A 20,482-nucleotide genomic window follows, 5' to 3' on the forward strand; every position below is an offset into this window, starting at 1 on the left:
AAAATTATTATATAAATTAACAGGCTAAAATAGAATAAATTGAAATGTTCTAACCTTAGTGTAGGACTGCAGAAGTTTTCGGACATATTCATAGCTGTCATACATGCGCAATCGGGCTGGTAGTTCTTTGAGCTCATTTAACATAGCTTCCAATTGTTGCCTAAAAATTATACAAAAAAATTGTGAAATCTCGAACCATTTATTATATTTTAATTGAAAGTAGAATTTTCGGAATGGCCTTAAAATTATATTAATTGCTAGAAAAGTTGGGTTTGTATGCAGCAGTGGGTTACCTTAATTTCCTAGGCTGAACAGAGAGCCAAGGTTTCTCTCTAATATCATCTATCTGGGTCCATATCTTGCTGAGTGATGACCATACGCCGCGTAGATCTTGAAGTTCCTCCATTACCACAGTCATTCGTTCATTGTTCACTGAACTACCTGTTCAAATCGTAACGAGTTTTTAAAGTAAAATTCAATAATATTAAATTACATGTAAATGCACAATTGTAATGTATGTGTAATGCACAAATGCATTAAAAGGTTTACGAGTAGTGTACTGTGCACACAGAAAAAAATTACTAAAACGTCTGAAATAAAATATGTTAATTGACACTAAAATTCGTTACCGAATTTTGAAGTCATACATAGAGAAGTTACAAATCTCAAAAAATCAACTCTAGTTCTTTAAAAAAAAAAAAAAAACAAAATTAATTATTGTGCTTGGTATTATTATTTTATAAAACTGTTTTTTTTGAGTTGATATTAAACTGATGATTGATAATAAATTTAATTTTACTAACCAGTATCATGTAATTCAAGCGCCTCTTTAGCCTTCGCGACATTATCTCTTTCATCCTTGAGCTTGGTGTATCGAGTCTCCATCACCTGTAAGCGAGCTAAGGCATCTTCCGGTCTAGTGGATCCGTCTGTAGGTTTGTTTCTCTCCCATTCAGTCAGGAATTCCAGAGTACGACTCTCAACAGCTTTGTCTTCCGCTACGATCTTTTGTTGGAGTGATGCCACCTAAAATTGTTGTTTCAGATGTAAATATTTCATTCAATAATAAGAATTTTAAAGAGTAAATTATCATCTTTATTTCAGCTGTACGACATCCAACGAATTTCATTAGTTCTCTACACCATAGCTCTTCTCAATAAATTTCTAATGAGATTGGTTGCAAGTTGTGTGCATACAGTCTACTTTGTGGGTTGACATAACTAGGTTATTAAGTATCATTTAAAATACATACTTGCGTTTGAATTGAAGAATCTTTTCTACGCATAATTTCATTGAAAGCACTCCACTCTCCTTCAATATTATCCACATGCAACCATTGAGCTGGGAACTGGAATCTGTAATGTAACGATTTAACAGCATATTCTTGAAACCTCAATTATGATTTGCAACATCATTGCAACTTTCATAATCAGTAAATAGGTTTAGTACCATTGGTTCTGCTTAGTAGAAAAGGGCAATCATAGCTAACTTTACAACATTAAAATATCTCTCAAAAATAATTTACAAAAATTTCTAGAGAACATGAATTCTAATTGTGATTATATTAGTATTTTCTTTATAGACGATTTTTGTATAGATGTTTTGAATGTAGGTATAATTTCTCAATCAATATTAAAAAAAGAACTTCATTAACCTTTGGCGTTCCAGGATTCGTTGTGCTTCTTTGTAAGTATCGACTTGTTTCTCCCACGCCAGTACCTCTCGTTTTAGTTGTTGAACGTAGGTAATTAGCGATACGGCATCGCTGGTAGATGCTGCCTCTGATATACCCGAAAAAAAAAAACCAATTATTTAAAAGAGCTTATACAAAAAGTGACTAAATATAGAAACAATCATTATCATAATAAAATGTAATAATAGGAATTTATTTGAATAATAATTAATAAATTAACACTGTTTATAAAGTGTTTTTAAGCTTAGTGTGTTTGACTGTCACTTGTTGAAGAATGCTAAATGTAATAAGGGGTTAGATTAGATTATCTAATTGTTCACAGTGTAGAATCAACTGAACAAGAAATACATCCACTATACATTATAAAAAACATATATATTCACTTGTGCATGGTTATGTTATTAATTAACTTTTACTAGATGTTTATAAATAGTGGGAATATTTACAAACAATAGGCCTGTTAAAGAAACACTTATTTCTATAAATCACTTTCAAGTATAAAATATCTATCATTGAATTATAATTAAAGACATTTTTAAAATAATGATTTCACTAGCGTAGTCGTATATTCTTTGTAGCAGTTAGCACGAATAAAGCATATAATATTCAAAATACAATTATTTTAAGGTATAAATATTAACGAAGAGTATACCAATGGTCTGTTGCTCAAGCTGTCCACGTGATTTGGCGAGGCGTGCGTGGAATTGAACCATTTCGCCGCCCAGCAACGCTCCGAATTTGCCCAGGACCTCCTTATGCCATGCGTCGTACTTCAGCGCTACTTTGCTTTGTACGCGCGCAAAGTCAATTACAACAGGTCCATACTCGCGACGTGTGTCCGAAGTGTCGAAGGTAGTTCGAGATTTTCTGATAGAAACAAATATTATAATTAGCTAAATAAATTGAATGTAAAAGTATACTATATACTTTAATAAAAAATATTGTCGATTGTATTGAAGCTGATGAGTGTAGTAATATATATTTTCTATTATTAAAATATTTTTATAATAGTCGTCCTAAATGCAAGTAATAGTTTGTAATGACAACTAAAGAACTATAATTTATTTCTAATAGTGCCAATCGTGGCGATTATTGTATATATCCCCATAGATATCTTTGGGTGAGGCCTATATATGCCATACAGTGTCTAGGACCTGAAAACACCTATAAAATACAATACAAAAGTAATTTCTTTGTTTTTAAGAATATACCTAGTCTAGCCATAAGTTCTGTAAAGAAAACATCAGATAATTAAAAAAAATTATAGAGTTTCATAAGTGATTAAGTAGAGTGAAAAAGATATGTTAACGTAAACTAGTAATTTAAAGTGTCCACCCTTAGCTTTAACGCAGGATTTTAAGCGGCCGGGCCATGTGTTGATGGATTTACGAACGGTTTCCATTGGAAACTTGGTTACTGCTGCCTCTAAAGATTTCTTGAGCGACCTAATATTTGGGTGACGCTTATATCAGACCATGTCTTCTAACACAGACCACAATTTATAGTCCAAAGGGTTTAAGTCCGGACTAGCCGAAGGCCAATCATCGGTCTTTATGAAGTCTGGAATATTTTGCTCAAGCCAAATTTGGGTAGTGCGCGCCTTATGACCCGGGGCAGAATCATGTTGGAATGTCCACACTTCTTTATTGAATAAATTGTTGTTGAGAGGTTTAACTAACGCTTCTAACACGCCGTTTTGATACACTTTGGCAGAAGTTTTCACTCCTTTTTCGAAAATATGGAGTATAGTAACTCCTTGGTAGGAGACAGCCCACCAAACCTTGACGTATGCTGGATGATGACTTCGCTGAACTTTGGGCACTACCTCGGAAGCTTCTTTAGAACTCGATCATTTTGTTTGTTGTAGTGCTCCATGATTGTAAATTTTTTTTCATTGATAAAAATAATTTTTCTGTTTTTCGTCCGCTTATCAAAGTAACCGCTTTTTCATCTTTCGACTCTCTTTTGTTTTATTTAGTGCCTGATTTAGGGTATGTCCTGTGTATCTCTGGTAAGCCCTTAGACCTAAGTTTTGTTTGATAATCTGAGAAAGTGTCTTTGGTGGGATTTTCATTTCTCTGGAAAGGATTTTCTGCTTCCTTATTTGATTTCGACTCTTGAAATCTATTCTTGACTGCATTAACGGCCTGGTTGGTTCGAATCTCCGCGGTCGGTCGGATCTCTCACGGTCATCAACAGACATGGTTTCAGTATTCCTTTGAATGGTACGACAAACAAACATTCGGCTAATCCCTAGCTTTTTCAATGTATCAGAAATATCGGCTGGCTCCTTACCTACTTTGTAAAGTGCAGTTACTGCAATCTTATTCTCTTTAGTGCCCTATCCATTTTAAAAACAAATAATTTCTAAACAAAAAATATACGATTATCGCGGGAAAGAAATCTATTTTTTATCGTAGAAGCCTAATGTTCGAAATTCAAATTAACAATTTTTTAAAATGTATGTAAATAGTAACAGAATTTATGGCTAGAGTAGGTAGTAATTTTAAACATACAAAATCATATTTCTATTTACTTCTTAGTTGTTTGGTTAGGAGTATATATAATATTAAAATATTGATGTCTCAAACTACGCCACTGAATTCGTGAAATCTTTACAACAGTATTTTTTATGTATGCAATTTATTCAATGTGACCCCATGTCACAAAAAAAAAACAAATGGTTAAAAATGGTTAATTAAGTCTACAACTAGAACAAAGTATAAGAAAAATGTTTTATTATCCTGTATTTAACATGCATAAATTGATGTTGTAGTAAAGTAAAAAAATAAACATACTTGATATCATTAAGACATTTGATCCACAAGGTAATATCCTCTCCTAGGCGGCCATACAATGTTTCCGGTTGGAGATCCCACAACGCTTGATAACTGTAAAATTTAATAAGTATAATAATTAATTATGTCTTGTTTAAAATTCAATAGTTATGTAGTTTTAATAAACATCAAATGTTCATATAAAGCCACGTACCGTAGCCACTCATCGACGTATTCGCGAACTTGCGATATCTTTTGTTCAATGGCATCATATGCGTTCTCCAAGGGCGATGAGCCATTGGGTAATTTAGTCAGCAAGTTTCTGTATGTCACTGTTTGGGCGCGTGCAACTCCTACTTGATATCTGTAAACAAATTCAAAGCCAAAATAGCTTTATTATTTACGATTATTATAATCGTTTATTAATTTTATTCTGACGATTATCGTTCAAATTCCCTTAAAATTAGAACAATTCATTTCTAAACATCTTTATTATGAACATACTCTGAAATAGAATAATATGTCGTTTGGCAAAACCTGCGCTTAATAAATCTCTTGAAAATAGTATATGAAATTAATCGCGTAATCATGTATTTGTGTATGTGATTTCTTTCTTCTTGTATTCATGTTTTATTGTAATTTTGTTATAAACAAAAGCAGTTATAAGTTTTAAATAAAAAAGAGAAACTAACCTAGTGCTCTGTAATCGATGCAGGCTTGTAACAATGGCTTGCCAAGCGAACATTTGGCGCATGAGTTGGAAACGCGCCTCTTCCAGCGACGGGAATAGGTACATCTGCTGGTTGGTGATGCGTACCTCATGTACCACTCTTGCGATCTATTGGAGGAATAAATTATGAGTACATTGCCCATAATTAAGTGTCTATGATGTAATAAGTACTAATTGAGCCTATATTACCTGGGGTTCTCCACCGGGTTTATGAGTAGGTTCAGCTGGTGAGTAGGTATCCATTGATAAGTCTAGTTCATTTGCCTTTCCTAGTAAAGCCGCAGTCCAAGCTTCAATGCCGGCTTGTAAACGCGCCGCTAACTTCTTCTCCACCTTTATTAACAGAGTATAATCGGCAAAATTTAGTAGTAAGTATTACACGACAGTGGTAAAAATCCTTAAAATTTATGGCTTATTTCTAATAAAACATTCTAAAATAAATAAAAAAAGCTCAAATTTATACCTCTTCATCAAGACGTTGCACCCACAAATGTAGGTTACTGTACTGTCGCAGTGAGAGATCATCAATAGCGCGTTGAAGGCGACTCAAAATATCTGCAAGACTTTGCGCAGAGTATGGACAGGTCTCCAGCGAACGAGTGTCCACTGATATCTGTTCTTCTACAGCCAGTAGATCTTCAACCTATAAATTGAAATCATAAATAGTTAAGGTAATACCAAAGGCAACTGCTGATTATTAGAATTGTCTTTTGCCAGCCATATACAGAAAGAAAGTTGACAGTCGGCACTGAACTTCCAGTGAGAGTAATCTGCGCTGGTATACTGCGAGTTTCTATACAAAGCATAAAACCAGCGCCGATAAGCGCCGGACCTATCGGAAAGCGGACGGAGCTGGCAGATCGGTGCCGGCTGCCAGCTTTCTTTCTTTCTGTAAACGGCTTAAGATCAAAGGGAAGATTTTTTTAAGTTTTTCTTTTGGTTATAGATATACAAACTAAATGCTAGTAGTTTGTACGCCTTAGTTATATTTACAGTTTTCACAGATTGAGTGGCAGGGGACTGATGGTTCTTAACAAAACCTGTTTTTTCTGCTCTTGAGCCAGACTTGTAGTATATTTACTACTACTCTTTTAATATTTAATTAATCTCTATATATCAATCAATCTTTTAAAAGAAATTAATGTTAGTTTTATATCTTTATATCGAAATATATATGTTAATGATAAGATTTCTTATTATTTTAAAAATAATTAGTACCTTCTCTTGGAACAGGAGCACTACTTCACTTAGCTTCTGCACATATGGGTCCAGTTTAAATGACTCCCATACAAGAGCCATACCCTCAGAAACTTGGTTCAATACATCTCGGCGGAGTCCAGCCACCAGCGGTATAATTGAGGCTTTATCACGTATCTATAAAAATTAAGTATTAAATTGCAATAAATGCAATTTTAAAAATAGCCAGTCTATTTTAAGCAGCATTTCACAATAAAATAAATGCAAAGAGAACAACTTACGTCAGTTTTGAAGCAATTCATGTGAAAGTAATATAGTGCTACAGTATGTTCATAACAAGCCAAAAACTATCACTATCTTATATACAAGCATGCATTCAATATTCAAACTACCTTTGTATGGGTCCTATTATTCAGCTGCATAAATACAAATGCATGTGTTAGTAAATTCATTCTAGTTTTTTTGTTTATTTATTATAATGAATGTGATCGATGCCTGTATAGGCGCAATATGTGCCATATTTCTTTCCTGTGCTTAAATAATGCAGTGTTTTTGTGAAAAATAATATGGTACAAACCTTCTCCAAGGTGCGTTCGTAGGTACGAACGCTTTCGATGAGCGATATTGCGTATGGATACAGTTGGTTTGCTTGATGTGCCTTGTTGACTATAGCCAATGGTACTCTGAAATTGTTATATATATATAATAAATTATGAACGAGTATGTAACAAAGAAAATTTATAATTTTTGTTGAATTCTATAAGCTTAGTTCAGAAAAAATTTAATATTTGTCGTGACAACAGTGATTATGGGACATGATGGAGGTGTCTAACTTTTCTTGCAAAACTAACACACCCACAGAAAAATATTTGTACCATACGCTTAAAGTTTTAGTATGAAAAGATTTATAAATCCACCATAACTTATACGTTATTTGCTCTATATGAAATTTTCCGTTCACGTAAATAAATATTTTTGTTTATTATTTAGTGCGAACTATTCTTATAAGCGGCGAAAAAAAGAGGCGTTTCTAAAAGTGAAAGGCTTCAACAATTACAACGAAATGTAATTACAAAGATGAAATGCAGCTACTTTTTAAAAGGCGTGCAAGTAATACTTTACTTTTTAGTATCATCGTTAGGATGAATAATGCTGTTCTAATGCCTTTGACGTCGATTTTTTCGATGGTCAGTGATTTTTGGAGGCAATCACAAACGTATATGTTAAATGAAAATCAGTCAAAAGACATGGCAAGTCAAAGGGAAAAAAATCAAGATGTGTCCGCAACATACAAATGACATTTGCATGTGAACGTATTCTTAACGGTATATTACTAACTAATAAATAAATTGTACATTTTTAGGTACAAACTCAATCCAACGATTTTTTTTATCAATAAACATGTTGCTTATAAATGCCTACACAAAAAGACTCATCCAAGGCTCATATTACACTATACTCATATTTGTTAGAAAAATATTATAAATGGTGTACCTAAACCCAAGGTTCTTTAAGTTTCGCACTTCTTTGTATAAGGTGATAATTTCGGGCAAGAAATTCACTTTGAGTTTCAGAATTGTACCGCTCTTGCTGGAACGAGCGCGCACGGACTCTATAGCGAATATTCTACCAGACACGCCGAGATTGCGTTGCTGCACCTGACACATACAATTAAATTAAAACATAAATTGTTATAACATTAAAACTTAATTGATAAAATTTGAAAATGCGATTGATACTGTAATATATATGCACATACCTTGCGAGCCCAATCGTCAAATACTTCTTGTGTGTCTAATTTAAGACGAAAACTGTCACCGTCAGCCTTCAACTTTTGACCTTCAATATGGTTTTCCCATCCTTTACCTAAAAATATGTTAATAATATAAATAAACATACTACACATACTAATTAAACTATTTCATTTGACAAAATTATATAGCGCTTTGTTTCAAAATTGCAAACTTTTAGTAACAATTTTATTCTTCTCATAATAAAAAAATATTTATTGTTTTTATATTATAATCAATGATATTTATTTTTGGTTCCACAACATTTGTTTACCACAGTTATAAAAAAAGTCTAAACAAAACACGCTAAGTTGTAAGACAGACAACGACTAACAAAAGAAAGCATCTGCACCGTGCATAAACGGCATATATAATAGTAAACTGACCTTTTTTCATACATAAACGCATACTTAGATCGTTCCTACCACACTTCACTGGTTTTAGTACATACTGACAAATATATTATCATCATGTAATTATTTTATTATACATACCAAGGACATCTTCAACTCGCTTCAAGTAGGCAGTAAGTTGATGATCTATTTGCTTAGCCCAGATGATAGAGCCAGCTACCGGAGGCAAATCGCGTACCAAGGATAAGCGACTGCATTTTGATTGAGGGTATTGGACCTGTTGTTACGAAAATTTGGTATTGAAACTGTTAGAATAATGCATTATAAACTAAATAAGTGTCGTGTATGTTTTTGTTATAACTAACCTTGAATTTTTCATGTAAAGCTTCAATATCGTCCTTAACGCGTTGAATGAGTTGGGTCTGGTACTCGCGAATAGCGCCGCGGATATGTGGTCGCACGAACAACGCGTTAAAACGTGAAAATATGCGAAACATTTCGTTTGCGTTCTTAGCGGTGCCCAACTGGTCGCGAAGGTGGGCAGTGATGCGGGTCTCTACGCGATCTATATACAATTATTGAAATTTTATTTTCAATAATATCAATTTTAAAAAATATAAGTTTTAGGTAGTGGAGAGGACTTATTTAACAATCCGCCAAAATATAAAAGTAACTTATAAATAAAAAATGATACATTTCAATAAAAAAAAATTAACACAATTACGTCAATTAAGTCAGTGTCAAAATTACACAAAGTACAACTATGAGCTGAATCTACAATCTGTTTTCTTAATTTTAAGCTAATTTTCTTAAAACCTTTCTCTACCCCTTGCATAGTTAAAAATTTATACAGGAATCATTGAAATTATTACTATAGAATAATCTATTTACCAATTCTGTCTTCGTATCGACGAACAGCTGCCTCCCAAGCGTCACATCCTTCTCGTGAAATGTCCAAGCAATCCACTTCCTTTACATTTTCATATGCCAAGTTAACCTATAATAATCATACCAAGGAAACTATGGTCAGCTACTAATTGATGGTAGAAATAAAGAAAAAAAAATGCAAGGGTTATCCAAACAAAAGCTTTAAGTATCAGGTAAACCATAAGTGTAGTTTGGCCATATTAAAATGGTCAGCAAAATGAAATTGTAGGCTAAGGCATTTAAATGTTAAGAGAGATAACGAGAGAATCATCAGAGCCATCATCTGCAACTGGAGACCTGGATGTCGGAAGATACACCATACTTTTCTTCAACACCCATAACATTGACTTTGACAGTAGATTCAGAGAGAATCCCTAACCTTATATGGATAAGACTAAAAAGGAACTCCAGTTTTATGCCGAGTTAAGGCAAAAGGCCCATCACTTTGAAACTATGGTATTGTGACAAATTGTTCCTGTAGTTTAAAAGCAGACGTCGAAAGAAGACCGTGGGTTTTCAGCTAGGAGTACGGCATAACCATTTTGTTGCCCCGCAACAGAAAAATGTCTCAAGATTATATAATAATATAAAGAAAATGGCGTTTGAGTAAGCGCGCTGCTACATGGCATAAAAACATTTTTTAAGGTGATTTTTGTCTTCTCATGGCAATTATCACAAATAATGTTAAGTACTCTAAAAATATAACGTTCATGGCAATATTTATTTCAACCGCAATGTTTTATTTTCAGAACTAAATTATTTTTTAAAAAATTAAGAATAGATCTTAATCATATATCCATACCTCGGCAATTGCATTGGCATCTGCAGCATCCATAGGCAACGAGAGGGGCTGAGTCACTTCTCCTCCAGCTTGTTCAGTATTCACTGTTGCACGTGGCCGTAAAACCTTAATTTGTAGAATATGTTAATAGCTTGCTTGTATAATATACCATAATTTATTTCGTTTAAATAGATATATATAGTATTTTAAGAATGATAATTGGAACGAAAATATTTACATTGTAAAAAATGTGATACTCTGTAATGTGACATTGATTGTTAACATGAATTTTTACCCTGAGCATAACAGTGCGCAGTTGTTCGTGGTGGCGACGGAAGCGACGCATGTGCTCCATACGAGCCTGCAGCCGCTTGTGTGATGGCGACACACGCCAAACCATCTTGAGGTGTTCATCCCGCTTCTTTTTCACTATGTCTCTATAACATTTTTTTTAGTTTTACTTCTTAAGAAAACTACATTTTATTTCATTTTTTAGACCAGACTTTTTCTGTTTCTTAAGCTGCATTTGTAAATCCTATTTGTTTAAGATCTCTTTTTGGAGGCCTCTGAGCTCTTAGATCGCTTCGGCGGACGCTCCTTGTAATGATTAGGCTCAGGGCTCCCATGAGAGAACCTTGGCCAGAGCTGTCACCAGTATATATATACCAGTATATATTTCTATATACCCATATAGAAATTTAACACACGAGCGCCCGAGAATGTTAAAACAAACATCCATTATTGAAGCTAAATTTTCTTATGATAATTCAAGTCTTAGGCTCAAACATAAATTATTTATATCCATGATAATACATTAATCATACCGCAATAGGCCTTGAAGTTTTTCATATTCATCATCCCAACAGGAGAAAACTTCAAAGCACTGCGTCATGACGCGTTCAAAGTCTTCAAATGGAATGTGCATCAAACGTCGCGTACCAAGAACCTGTTAAATTTTTAAGAATCTACTTATTTCTTGTTACATCTATATGTGTAAATAATGTAAATAAAATCCTTTTATTATAAGCAACTATGATAGTTTCATAGCATAAGGATTGATTTACATCATATACAAACCTTCAATAGTTGTTGTCCCAAGTCTCGAGAAATAGCTTCTACAAGTCTCAGACCTCGCTGGATGGGATATTTGGTGGAACGAATTTTACGGAGATGCGCGAAAATTTGTTGAACTGCCATCCTTATAAAACAAATCCAATAGAAAAATTATCTCTTGTATAAGTGGTTTTAATCACAAATCTCAATTATTGAAGAATAAAATATATATTTTTTAAATATTTTGTTAAATGGTTTACTGTAAAAATAAAATTTATACCTGATTCTTTCCAGTTCTGTAGCACTAAGCAGATCATTAATAGGAAAATCTTTCATTAGCGGATTATAATCGGACACAGTGGCCAGTGCCTGTTTCAAACCTGTATCTGTGTCAAATGACACTGTAGCATGAAAACGTTTGCCATACTTTAAGATGTCCAATGTTAAGGCAACCTATAAAGAAAAGAAATAAGATGTATTAATGAAGATTTAAAAAGCATTGTTACATCATAACTACAACAAAATAATAACAGTAATAAACTAACACCATCACCAAGGTGATAATACCCCGCTGAAGAATTACAGACCCCTCTTACTTCTGTACCATGTCTACTGATGTTATTCTCGAGGGTCATTACGAGTCTTGCACGCAAGTTTAATAAATGTATACATAAATAATGTAAATGTATACTCTGCGGCAGATTATACAGAAGACAACAGTATAAACGTCTATTATGTTTGGCATTTGAGGGTTATGAGAAAGTCTTCGATGCTATCAAGACTTGGGCTGTGCTGCAGTCCCTCAAAAGGTGCCTGATCGGCTATCAGTACAACCAGATGTTGAACTGCTTGTATGAAAACAAATGTCAGTCTGGCTACCGAACTAGAGCTTGAAACCAATCCAGTTGCAGCGTGTTAAACAGGGAGACATTATCTCTCCGAAACTGTACATCGCTACACTGGAAGATGTATTCAAGCTCATGGACTGGAGGGGGTTCGGCATCAACATATACGGCGACTTTCGGTTTGCCGATGTTATAGTCGTAATGGATGAGACCATGGAGGATCTGAGTACAATGCTCGATGATCTCAGTAGCCTCTGGACAAATAGGCCTGAAACATGGATAAGATGAAAGTGATGTCAAATATCCATGCTGTGCGTAATCAAGTAGTTGTCGGCGGCGCTACGTTAGAATTTGTAGACAATTACATATACCTGGGACAAAACGTCCAGCTTGGTAAGTCCAACTACGAGAAAGTGATCACTCGCCGAATCTAACTTTAACCAATGTGTATTGCCCGTGATGACACGGATCTGAGACGTGGTCACTTAAGACGGGCCTTAAGAAGGCTTAAAGTCACGAAAAGAGCAAAAGAGAGGGCTATGAAGGGAATTTCGTTGCGAAATCGAGTCAGAATTGAGGAGATCCGAAGAAGAACCAAGATTACCGATGTAGCTCGAAGAACTGCTCGTCTAAAGTGACAGTGGGCGAGGAACAACGCTCGTGCAACCGATGGCCTTTGGGGCCGAAAGGTTCTCGAGTGGCAACGACGAGCCGGTTAACGCAGCTTGGGTAGACCCCCTACTAGGTGGATTGACGACATAGTTAAGATAGCGGGAGTCGCTGGATACGCGCAGTAGCACCGGTTATGTTGTAGCGGTCTTTAGGGAAGGCCTATGCCTCGGTTGAAAAGAAAATGAAGAAACTAATATAAATCTTCTGAAATTCATTGAATAATTTAAAAACCAACACACCTCAATGCTTTCACGTTTTTCTTGAATACGATGAAGGGCGCGTTCAAGATTTAGCCAAAATGATATTTCTTGTAAAGCTGTACCATTTGATGGGTCTCGGTCTAATTTTGTAACCTAAAAAGCAATAGTATAATAAAAAAAAATTGAGGTATAATATTTTGAGGAAAAGTTGAGAAAAGAGCTAGAAAATACTTTTTGTATTTCTTTAATCCAACGGTTGACTCCATTCTGCAGTTGGTTCAGGAATGTTGAGTCTTCCACTTTATCCCCAAAATCAGCAACACGAGGTTTTCGACCTTCATCAGCCGCTCTATTGAAAATAATATTTAAATATAAAGGTTTAGATAAGTAGAAAATAACACAAAAAAGTATGGTAAAAAGTTCACATTTGAGGTGTTTGCGGTTCTCTGCTATTCAAAAACCTAAAATTTCTTTTTGTTTACTTTTCCCTTTACAGATGTACTATTTAGAAATTGAGGGACTTAATCCATCTAGAAAATCTCGATTACATTCTAATTACCACTTTAAATTACAATTGCAATGAACTTTATTATTGTATAACTTATATAACTGTACATACTAATTATATTTATAAACTAAAATTATATAAATCATTTACTCACTTCTTTATGACAGTTGCAACCAAAGGATGTACTGGAAGTGTGATTTCAGGAATATCAATATTTTGTTGCAAATGAAGCAAGCCCATCTCCAGTTCTGCTATTTTTTTTTCAACTGATGGTGCCATTTTGTCTCCATCCCTAAGATATACATTTATTTGAAGACTGTTATTTTGATTTTTATGAATATTCAATAAGAATTAAAATAAAAATAGTTTGCAAATAGATAAACTTCTTAAACAATCTATAAATGATCTTGAAGAAACATTGTATTCAGAATTTTTTATACTTATTGCAAATGACATCATAATTTATTTTACATTTTTGATTTAATTATTAATTTTCATATTTTTGAAGAGCTGTTATAAGAGATTTGTACAATACTCTAGTTTAAGAGTTTGGAATGAACTATGCAGAAAGTTACAGGAGATATAGGAATAATTTAAATTATGAACTTAAATAAATATAAAAATTATGTTACCTATCAGCTCTTCCACTTTCTTTGACATAGCTTTTGAAGAATGGTGCCATTGTTTTGCTAATGAAGGCATGGAGAGTCTCATAAGGTGAACCATCTGAGAGATTGATCAGACGTAACTGACTATGGATGGATTTATCTGCTTCAATCACTGCACCACGCTTGATGCAGACAAAAGCTGCCACTCTGGGTGATGTGAAATGAACCTAAACCAATACATATCATTTTTACTTTTCAATATTGTTATATAGAAATATGAAACCATGAATATCAAAGTAAAACTTAAAAATAAATTACAGCTATAATAAAATTTAAAATGTTCTGTTGACTAAAAAACTGAAAACTAGGGAAAAATGTTGAAATTATATTTATTATTATTATCTTTTGTCTAACAAATATAATAGAAACAAATACCATATCAACATGGGAGATTTCCTTCTGTAGTTATCCAGAAATTTTATGAATAGTTATTTCATTTTGCATAAAATAAAGATTGTGAGTTTTCTTTAAAAATATAATACCAAAAATGTATGTATGGGCAGACTTACTTCATTGCTGATATGATAGTTAACAGCTTCTTTTTCTTCTTCCCCTTCTGTAGGTTGTTCACTATCATCTTCTGTAAAAAAAATTATTTGCCGAAGATGAAATTATTTAACCAGATTTTTGAATAAGTGGGTATATATAACTTTTATTACAAACCTTTTAAGGAGAAACGCTGTACATACAGAGAAGATACTTGTGGATCAGATATAAATTTGCGAATGCAATCTTGATTTACTCTATCATCTAAAGCAGCGTTAAGTGCCGGTGGAACTATGTCATCTTCAGGTAAAAGTACCGTTGCAGCTCTGCGCAGGTAATTCGCAAAATCTTGAAATTCTACTACAACAACGTTTTGTGCCTCCGGGGCATTTTCGCTCCCATCTAGGGAGTCACCCATGATGTAATCGGGTTGTTCAAAAATTTGTAACAATTATTTGATGTAATCTGTTCAAACTATGCTAAGAAGTCCCAACGCTATTGACAAGAGAAAGAAAAATTTGGTGAGCTATGACGCACCATTTAATGTTGCCATAGGTTTTGCATAAAATCAATAAACGGGGAAAAAAGCAAAAGGTAATACTTAGAAAAACTGTGTTCAAAAATATTATAGAAAAAGCTATTATTACTATTATAACATTCGAATATAGCTTATTTAATTTTCAGTGATAAAATAATACCTAAAGTCATTAACTTTTTGGGAGATGTGTCAAATTTGTCAAACTGTGGCATATTATCCATAAGTATAGGAAAAAAAAGTTCTTGATACTTACGTATTCTTTAATAAATGAGTTCGGCCATAATGATTTGCAATATCATAGGATTTACAGTAAAGAAAACAAGAATGTATAAAAATTAGATTTACGAATTGTAATAAACGTTTTATTATGACAATTATAAATAGAAACAATTATTTAATTATGTATGACTTAAGGAAATTTTTGTTAGTTAAAGCACTACTTTATCAATAAATTCCTGTTCTAATTTCAAACATATTATAATGTATAATTGAAATATAAATTAAAGAAATATAATCAATATCCTGTGTAAAACATAGAAATAATATAAAATATATAACCTCGTTATATTTAATACCCCTGTTAACATGACCAATGACTGTTTCAAAATTGCAATAGTACACTGGGTTGACTCAAAATGTCGTTTAAGTTTTTACGCCAATTCTTTGTCTTGCCTAAAACCCTTCATCCTGTGCTGCTTCCTTTAGTGTTGCAAGCTCTAAACTATAGCCTGCAACAACACTCGCACTACCCGAAAGTCTAGGGTGTGCGTATGTACTAGGTGTCCAGTAACAGCTTTCTTAGGAATTATCACGTCTTCCTTAAATAATATTGTCGCCGCATAGAACGGTACCCATTATCACCATTTGGTTACTGACCTATTTAGTAATAGGAATAAGGAATCATTTGGAAATTATTACATTTATTAGTAAATCTCATATCCGACATTATCTTGAATAGTAACAATCAATTTTGTTTGTCAACTATGTTTGTATATACGTTAAGAATAAAAAATATTCCTTTGTTCTAAAAATTATATTCACTTGGTTCTTAAAATACAAACTACTTAACTGGTCTTGAAGTATGATTCACCTCCAGGATAACATCTTTCCATTACCTGTTAGGATGAACTAGGTTTATACACTTGTGGGTGTAGTAGCATTCCAAGAAAAGCTGACTGGGTTATCGTGATTATAATACACTTGTTGCGACTTTCTCGCTCATTTAACATTGAACGTTCCGAAATGCAGAACTGAAAGCGACGTCGCTAGAGTTCCTGACGTCATCCTTTTACACCCGCTACTTAAAGACACACTACAATGTTAGAAATATCGATTCGTTTGATTTTCTTGTGGATCATTGTAACCTACGCTACTTTTCACATTTTATAAGTCAACTTCCACCTTCCTGGTTTCATTACATCAAAGCAGAAGGCAATATCCTAAATACTTTAAAGTAATTGTTATAGTACGTTACCTCGGCCTTTGAACTTCGCGAAGTACTGACAATCGAGCTGGCACAAGGCATGTATGTAGTACGTAACGAAGATGTATTTTTAAGGGATTTCTATGTACAAGGAATGAAGCTGATAGTCGTTTAAAGATTAGCAGATTAATAATACATTGTAATATTTTTAAGAACTAAAAATCCTGCAATGTAATTTTGCTTTGTTTATACTTTTGTGTTATAAACTTTCTATTACTTTTATACAAAACCTACTTCATTAATTTGCTACTATACTTCATCATTGTTGATGATTTTGCAAAATTCCGCTGTGTTCAGTTTTAGAGCATTGCCCTTATCATACCATGTTCATACAGTAAAACTTAATCTTTATAAAAGATTAATATTTTCCAAGTAACAAATAAATTGCTAGGTTACTGCAATACGTAGATAGATCTATTTTTTGCCAGTAGTCTTTTATAACTCTGATTCAAGTTTATATGCATCAGCTTCAAGCACGCACGGGATAGCATGTCCCTACATACATGTCTTTTAATGGAAGAATATATATTTTATATGCGTAGACAAAATAAAAAATAAAAAACTTTAAATTAGAATTTCTTCAAACGCTTAATGCATAATATATAATTTCACTTTGATTTACAAATAACTATAGGTTTGTTTACTAAGTATTGCTACTTTATTTTGCGTTATGTTAATTAATTTTATTTAAAATATAGGTAACATAAATTTTGTCTTTTAAATAAAGAGAAGTTAATATTCTTTTTTGGCTTGACCGCAATGCGCCGGGGCGCTTGTGCTGCTGGCGTAGTGTAGCGTTCCATTTGTAATAAATCACCGGAGCTTTTATTTATGGTGTGATTTCGGAAATGTTTTAAGGTTTTCTTTCATTATTGTGAACTTAAAATATCCAAGTGAATGACTTAAAATAAAGAAATGTCATTGCTTATAATTTTAATGCTTTAAATAATCATTATATCAGCTGATAGACGTTCACTGCCAGGCATAGCTTTCCTCAAAGATCGCCACCATGACCAGCCTTACGCTCCCCATATCCAGCGACTTCCCGTGACCTTGTCTGTGTCGACAGTTAACCTAGTAGAAGTCTCGGCCACACTGCGTATACCGGCTCGCGGTCGCCATTTGAGAACCTTTCCACCCCAATGGATTAAAATATTTTGGCAAGATCTTCTTTGACAAGTACGCTGTAGCTCAACGAGCCACGGACTGGGCTTACGAGATCGAATGATTAATAAACCCCAGAAGAACAAAAGTAATTGACATTAACCAGCAATCTGGAATATTCATCTGATGCAAGATAAACCACTTAAAGCGCAGAACAAGTGATCGCTGAGTGTGTGTTTCATGTTTCTGGAGTAGGCAGCAGCGTAGGACAGACACAGGGTTGGCAGGCAATCTTGATAATCACGTTGGAAGATGCTTGATGTAGGTGATGCATTTCTAATCGTTAATTTCGAAGCAAATATGAATGAAAATTAAGGGACTCTCTGGTTTGCCTTGCACTTTAAGCTTGAATATCACGTGTCTTTTTTTATCACGAATTAAGCTATAAGCCCGTTGAATGTTACATCTTCGCCGGCTGTGTGGTGGCAGGGTGCCAAAGGCTGACCAAGACCTCTGCAATACCTAAGCTAAGGCAGGGAATATTTTTCGCTTGCACAAAAAATATCGAAACACATTCAGACCGAAGACGTGGACGTTTTCGCGCACAGACACGTCACCGAAGTAACATTTAGGCATCGGACGAAAACATTTTGTTTATATAGATAGAACAAAAATGGGTTTATTTTTTTCTCATTACAGACTTATGAAGTTCCTCGGTTATCTTAAACTAATTATACCTCACATGACAACAGTTTGTGGTCTCCTATGTATCTGAAGCAATTTTAACAATATTCACAAACAAGATCGTGAAGCCCGACGGTATTAATAAGTTCGCGCTGCAAGGGTCGGGTGCAGTGTTACTTTACTTTTCCGCTCGAACTATTCAGAAAACGTTACTACAGCATAATGCTGACTTATTTTTACTTAGCTTACAATAGCGTTCATCAATAAGACGACCGCACGACCGCTAGGGCTAGGATAGGATTCCTTTCTAATCTTCTTTCATTCATCACCCTTTTTCATCATCTACATTCCTGGTAATATTTGTTTATTTTTACAACTTCTTTTATTTTCATGATAATTTTAATTTACATTTTTTTTACTTTTATTTATTAGCAATATTTTGCCTTGCACATTACACTGTATAACACACTACACTAAGACTCTACTGTCATAAATAGTGTAATCTACAATCAATCTGCTTCGCATTTCAACTTTAGGTTCCAATAGAAAATCAATTTGGCTACAAAGGCACATTGATGTAAACAGAGAAATCGAGACCCAATACATGTAAACACTTGTAATCGATCCCGCACTGACACACGGTCGACCACCGGAGTCACCAACCGGTGCACGGCCCCCACAGGAAGGGCACACCCGCTGCCAACTACGCTCCAGTCACTGATGTCTACTAATTTACGCGAAACACCCAGATCCACCCAGGAGTCCCAGAAACCGGGGCACGGCTCCCGTGTAAATCAGGTAGGCCCGTCGTCCTAGGCTGGCAGACTCGCCACAGCCACCATCATCTCAACATGGTCTTTAATATATCTCTCGATATACATCATCATATAATACCAATCAATCTACCACTACTACTAACCAACCGTCATCGTGCAAAAATCTTACAACGTGAGGCCTCACACACGGCTCCACCTTTGTACTTCTCACGCGCGCACTCCGTGCGCCAACACATGCCTCACCAGCGCATGTCATATTCTCCTTTGTACGTACGCACTCCGTGCGCCAACACGTGCCTCACCAAACCATGTCGTATTCTTCTTTGCACGCGCGTACTCCGTGCGCCAACACATGCCTCACCAACGCACCTCCTCTTTATCCTGAAAAATACTCGCTCCGTCTTTCCGAATAACATTCGGTCCTTCGAATAACATTTCGTCCTCCGGAATATAAATTCGGTCCTTCCAATAACATTCCGTCCTCCAAATATAAATTCGGTCTTCATCCTTTTTTGCATCTTGACATGATCTGACATATTAAAAAAAGTAAAACTCGCATGGCGATAACACATTGTCAGGGTGACAAAAGAGGTTTAATACATTTAATTGCACTAACCACGTGTCCGAAAAATCGCGTATTTCGCGACATTTTTTTAAATATTTATCTTGTAGACGGGCTTTACCTGACCATTTATTTTCATTCTTTAGTTTTATTTTTGTTGATGGTCCGCTGCACTACCCGTTTGCAAAGAAGACACTTGTTGTCGCCCATGAGGGACGTGACACTTTCATCATCTATTTTTTTACCCATTTCCACTTCTAGATCAAAGCGGAGTCTTCTAAACACATGAAAGTCGGCAATAATGTGCACTATGGTCTGGTAGACCAGGTGGAGGTGGACCTTTGGGTCACAGATGCAACAGGGACTCTCCTTGAGCTTAAACCTGTGTAGATACTCGGAGAGTATCCCTAGCCATGTGAGTATCTGGACCAGACACGTATCAAACTGGTCTGTCCTTTTGTTGACCTCCTTTCCCATGAGCCCTATCACCCAGAATATCTTTACATCCTTACCTTTTGCTCGTGCTTTTATTAAATTTTTTTCACTCTCAACGGTCAGGAATGGAGGGTGTCGGTATGGTTGTTTTTTAAACATTCTCTACATTAATTTCGTAAATTAATTGATAAAACATGTCCATAACAAACAAAAACATTCT

At 34.6% G+C, this 20,482-nt stretch overlaps 1 protein-coding gene across 2 annotated transcripts in view; it reads right to left on the minus strand.

The window, feature by feature from the left end:
• Dhc64C (dynein heavy chain, cytoplasmic) overlaps positions 1 to 15,164 on the minus strand; it is a 52,893-nt gene extending 37,729 nt beyond the window's left edge. For both annotated transcript variants that reach the window (XM_068766782.1, XM_068766783.1), the window contains exons 1-29: positions 14,858 to 15,164; positions 14,704 to 14,774; positions 14,159 to 14,361; positions 13,681 to 13,818; positions 13,250 to 13,367; positions 13,058 to 13,171; positions 11,582 to 11,754; positions 11,326 to 11,446; positions 11,073 to 11,194; positions 10,544 to 10,685; positions 10,270 to 10,374; positions 9,432 to 9,537; positions 8,906 to 9,105; positions 8,682 to 8,817; positions 8,157 to 8,263; positions 7,892 to 8,055; positions 6,975 to 7,080; positions 6,419 to 6,574; positions 5,664 to 5,843; positions 5,390 to 5,533; positions 5,163 to 5,308; positions 4,685 to 4,834; positions 4,492 to 4,584; positions 2,346 to 2,560; positions 1,655 to 1,781; positions 1,253 to 1,355; positions 804 to 1,026; positions 294 to 441; positions 55 to 160 (exon numbers count right to left, since the gene is read on the minus strand). In XM_068766782.1, coding sequence (XP_068622883.1) covers positions 55 to 160; positions 294 to 441; positions 804 to 1,026; positions 1,253 to 1,355; positions 1,655 to 1,781; positions 2,346 to 2,560; positions 4,492 to 4,584; positions 4,685 to 4,834; positions 5,163 to 5,308; positions 5,390 to 5,533; positions 5,664 to 5,843; positions 6,419 to 6,574; positions 6,975 to 7,080; positions 7,892 to 8,055; positions 8,157 to 8,263; positions 8,682 to 8,817; positions 8,906 to 9,105; positions 9,432 to 9,537; positions 10,270 to 10,374; positions 10,544 to 10,685; positions 11,073 to 11,194; positions 11,326 to 11,446; positions 11,582 to 11,754; positions 13,058 to 13,171; positions 13,250 to 13,367; positions 13,681 to 13,818; positions 14,159 to 14,361; positions 14,704 to 14,774; positions 14,858 to 15,098 — 4,158 coding nt within the window. In that variant the 5' untranslated portion in view covers positions 15,099 to 15,164. The remainder of the gene's footprint in view (positions 1 to 54; positions 161 to 293; positions 442 to 803; positions 1,027 to 1,252; positions 1,356 to 1,654; positions 1,782 to 2,345; positions 2,561 to 4,491; positions 4,585 to 4,684; positions 4,835 to 5,162; positions 5,309 to 5,389; positions 5,534 to 5,663; positions 5,844 to 6,418; positions 6,575 to 6,974; positions 7,081 to 7,891; positions 8,056 to 8,156; positions 8,264 to 8,681; positions 8,818 to 8,905; positions 9,106 to 9,431; positions 9,538 to 10,269; positions 10,375 to 10,543; positions 10,686 to 11,072; positions 11,195 to 11,325; positions 11,447 to 11,581; positions 11,755 to 13,057; positions 13,172 to 13,249; positions 13,368 to 13,680; positions 13,819 to 14,158; positions 14,362 to 14,703; positions 14,775 to 14,857) is intronic.
• Between the last annotated feature and the right edge of the window lie 5,318 nt (positions 15,165 to 20,482).

Source organism: Battus philenor, unplaced genomic scaffold (assembly GCF_028537555.1).
Source record: "Battus philenor isolate CCGP_79_NKW_IND1 unplaced genomic scaffold, ilBatPhil1.0.hap1 SCAF_21, whole genome shotgun sequence".
NCBI lineage: Eukaryota > Metazoa > Arthropoda > Insecta > Lepidoptera > Papilionidae > Battus > Battus philenor.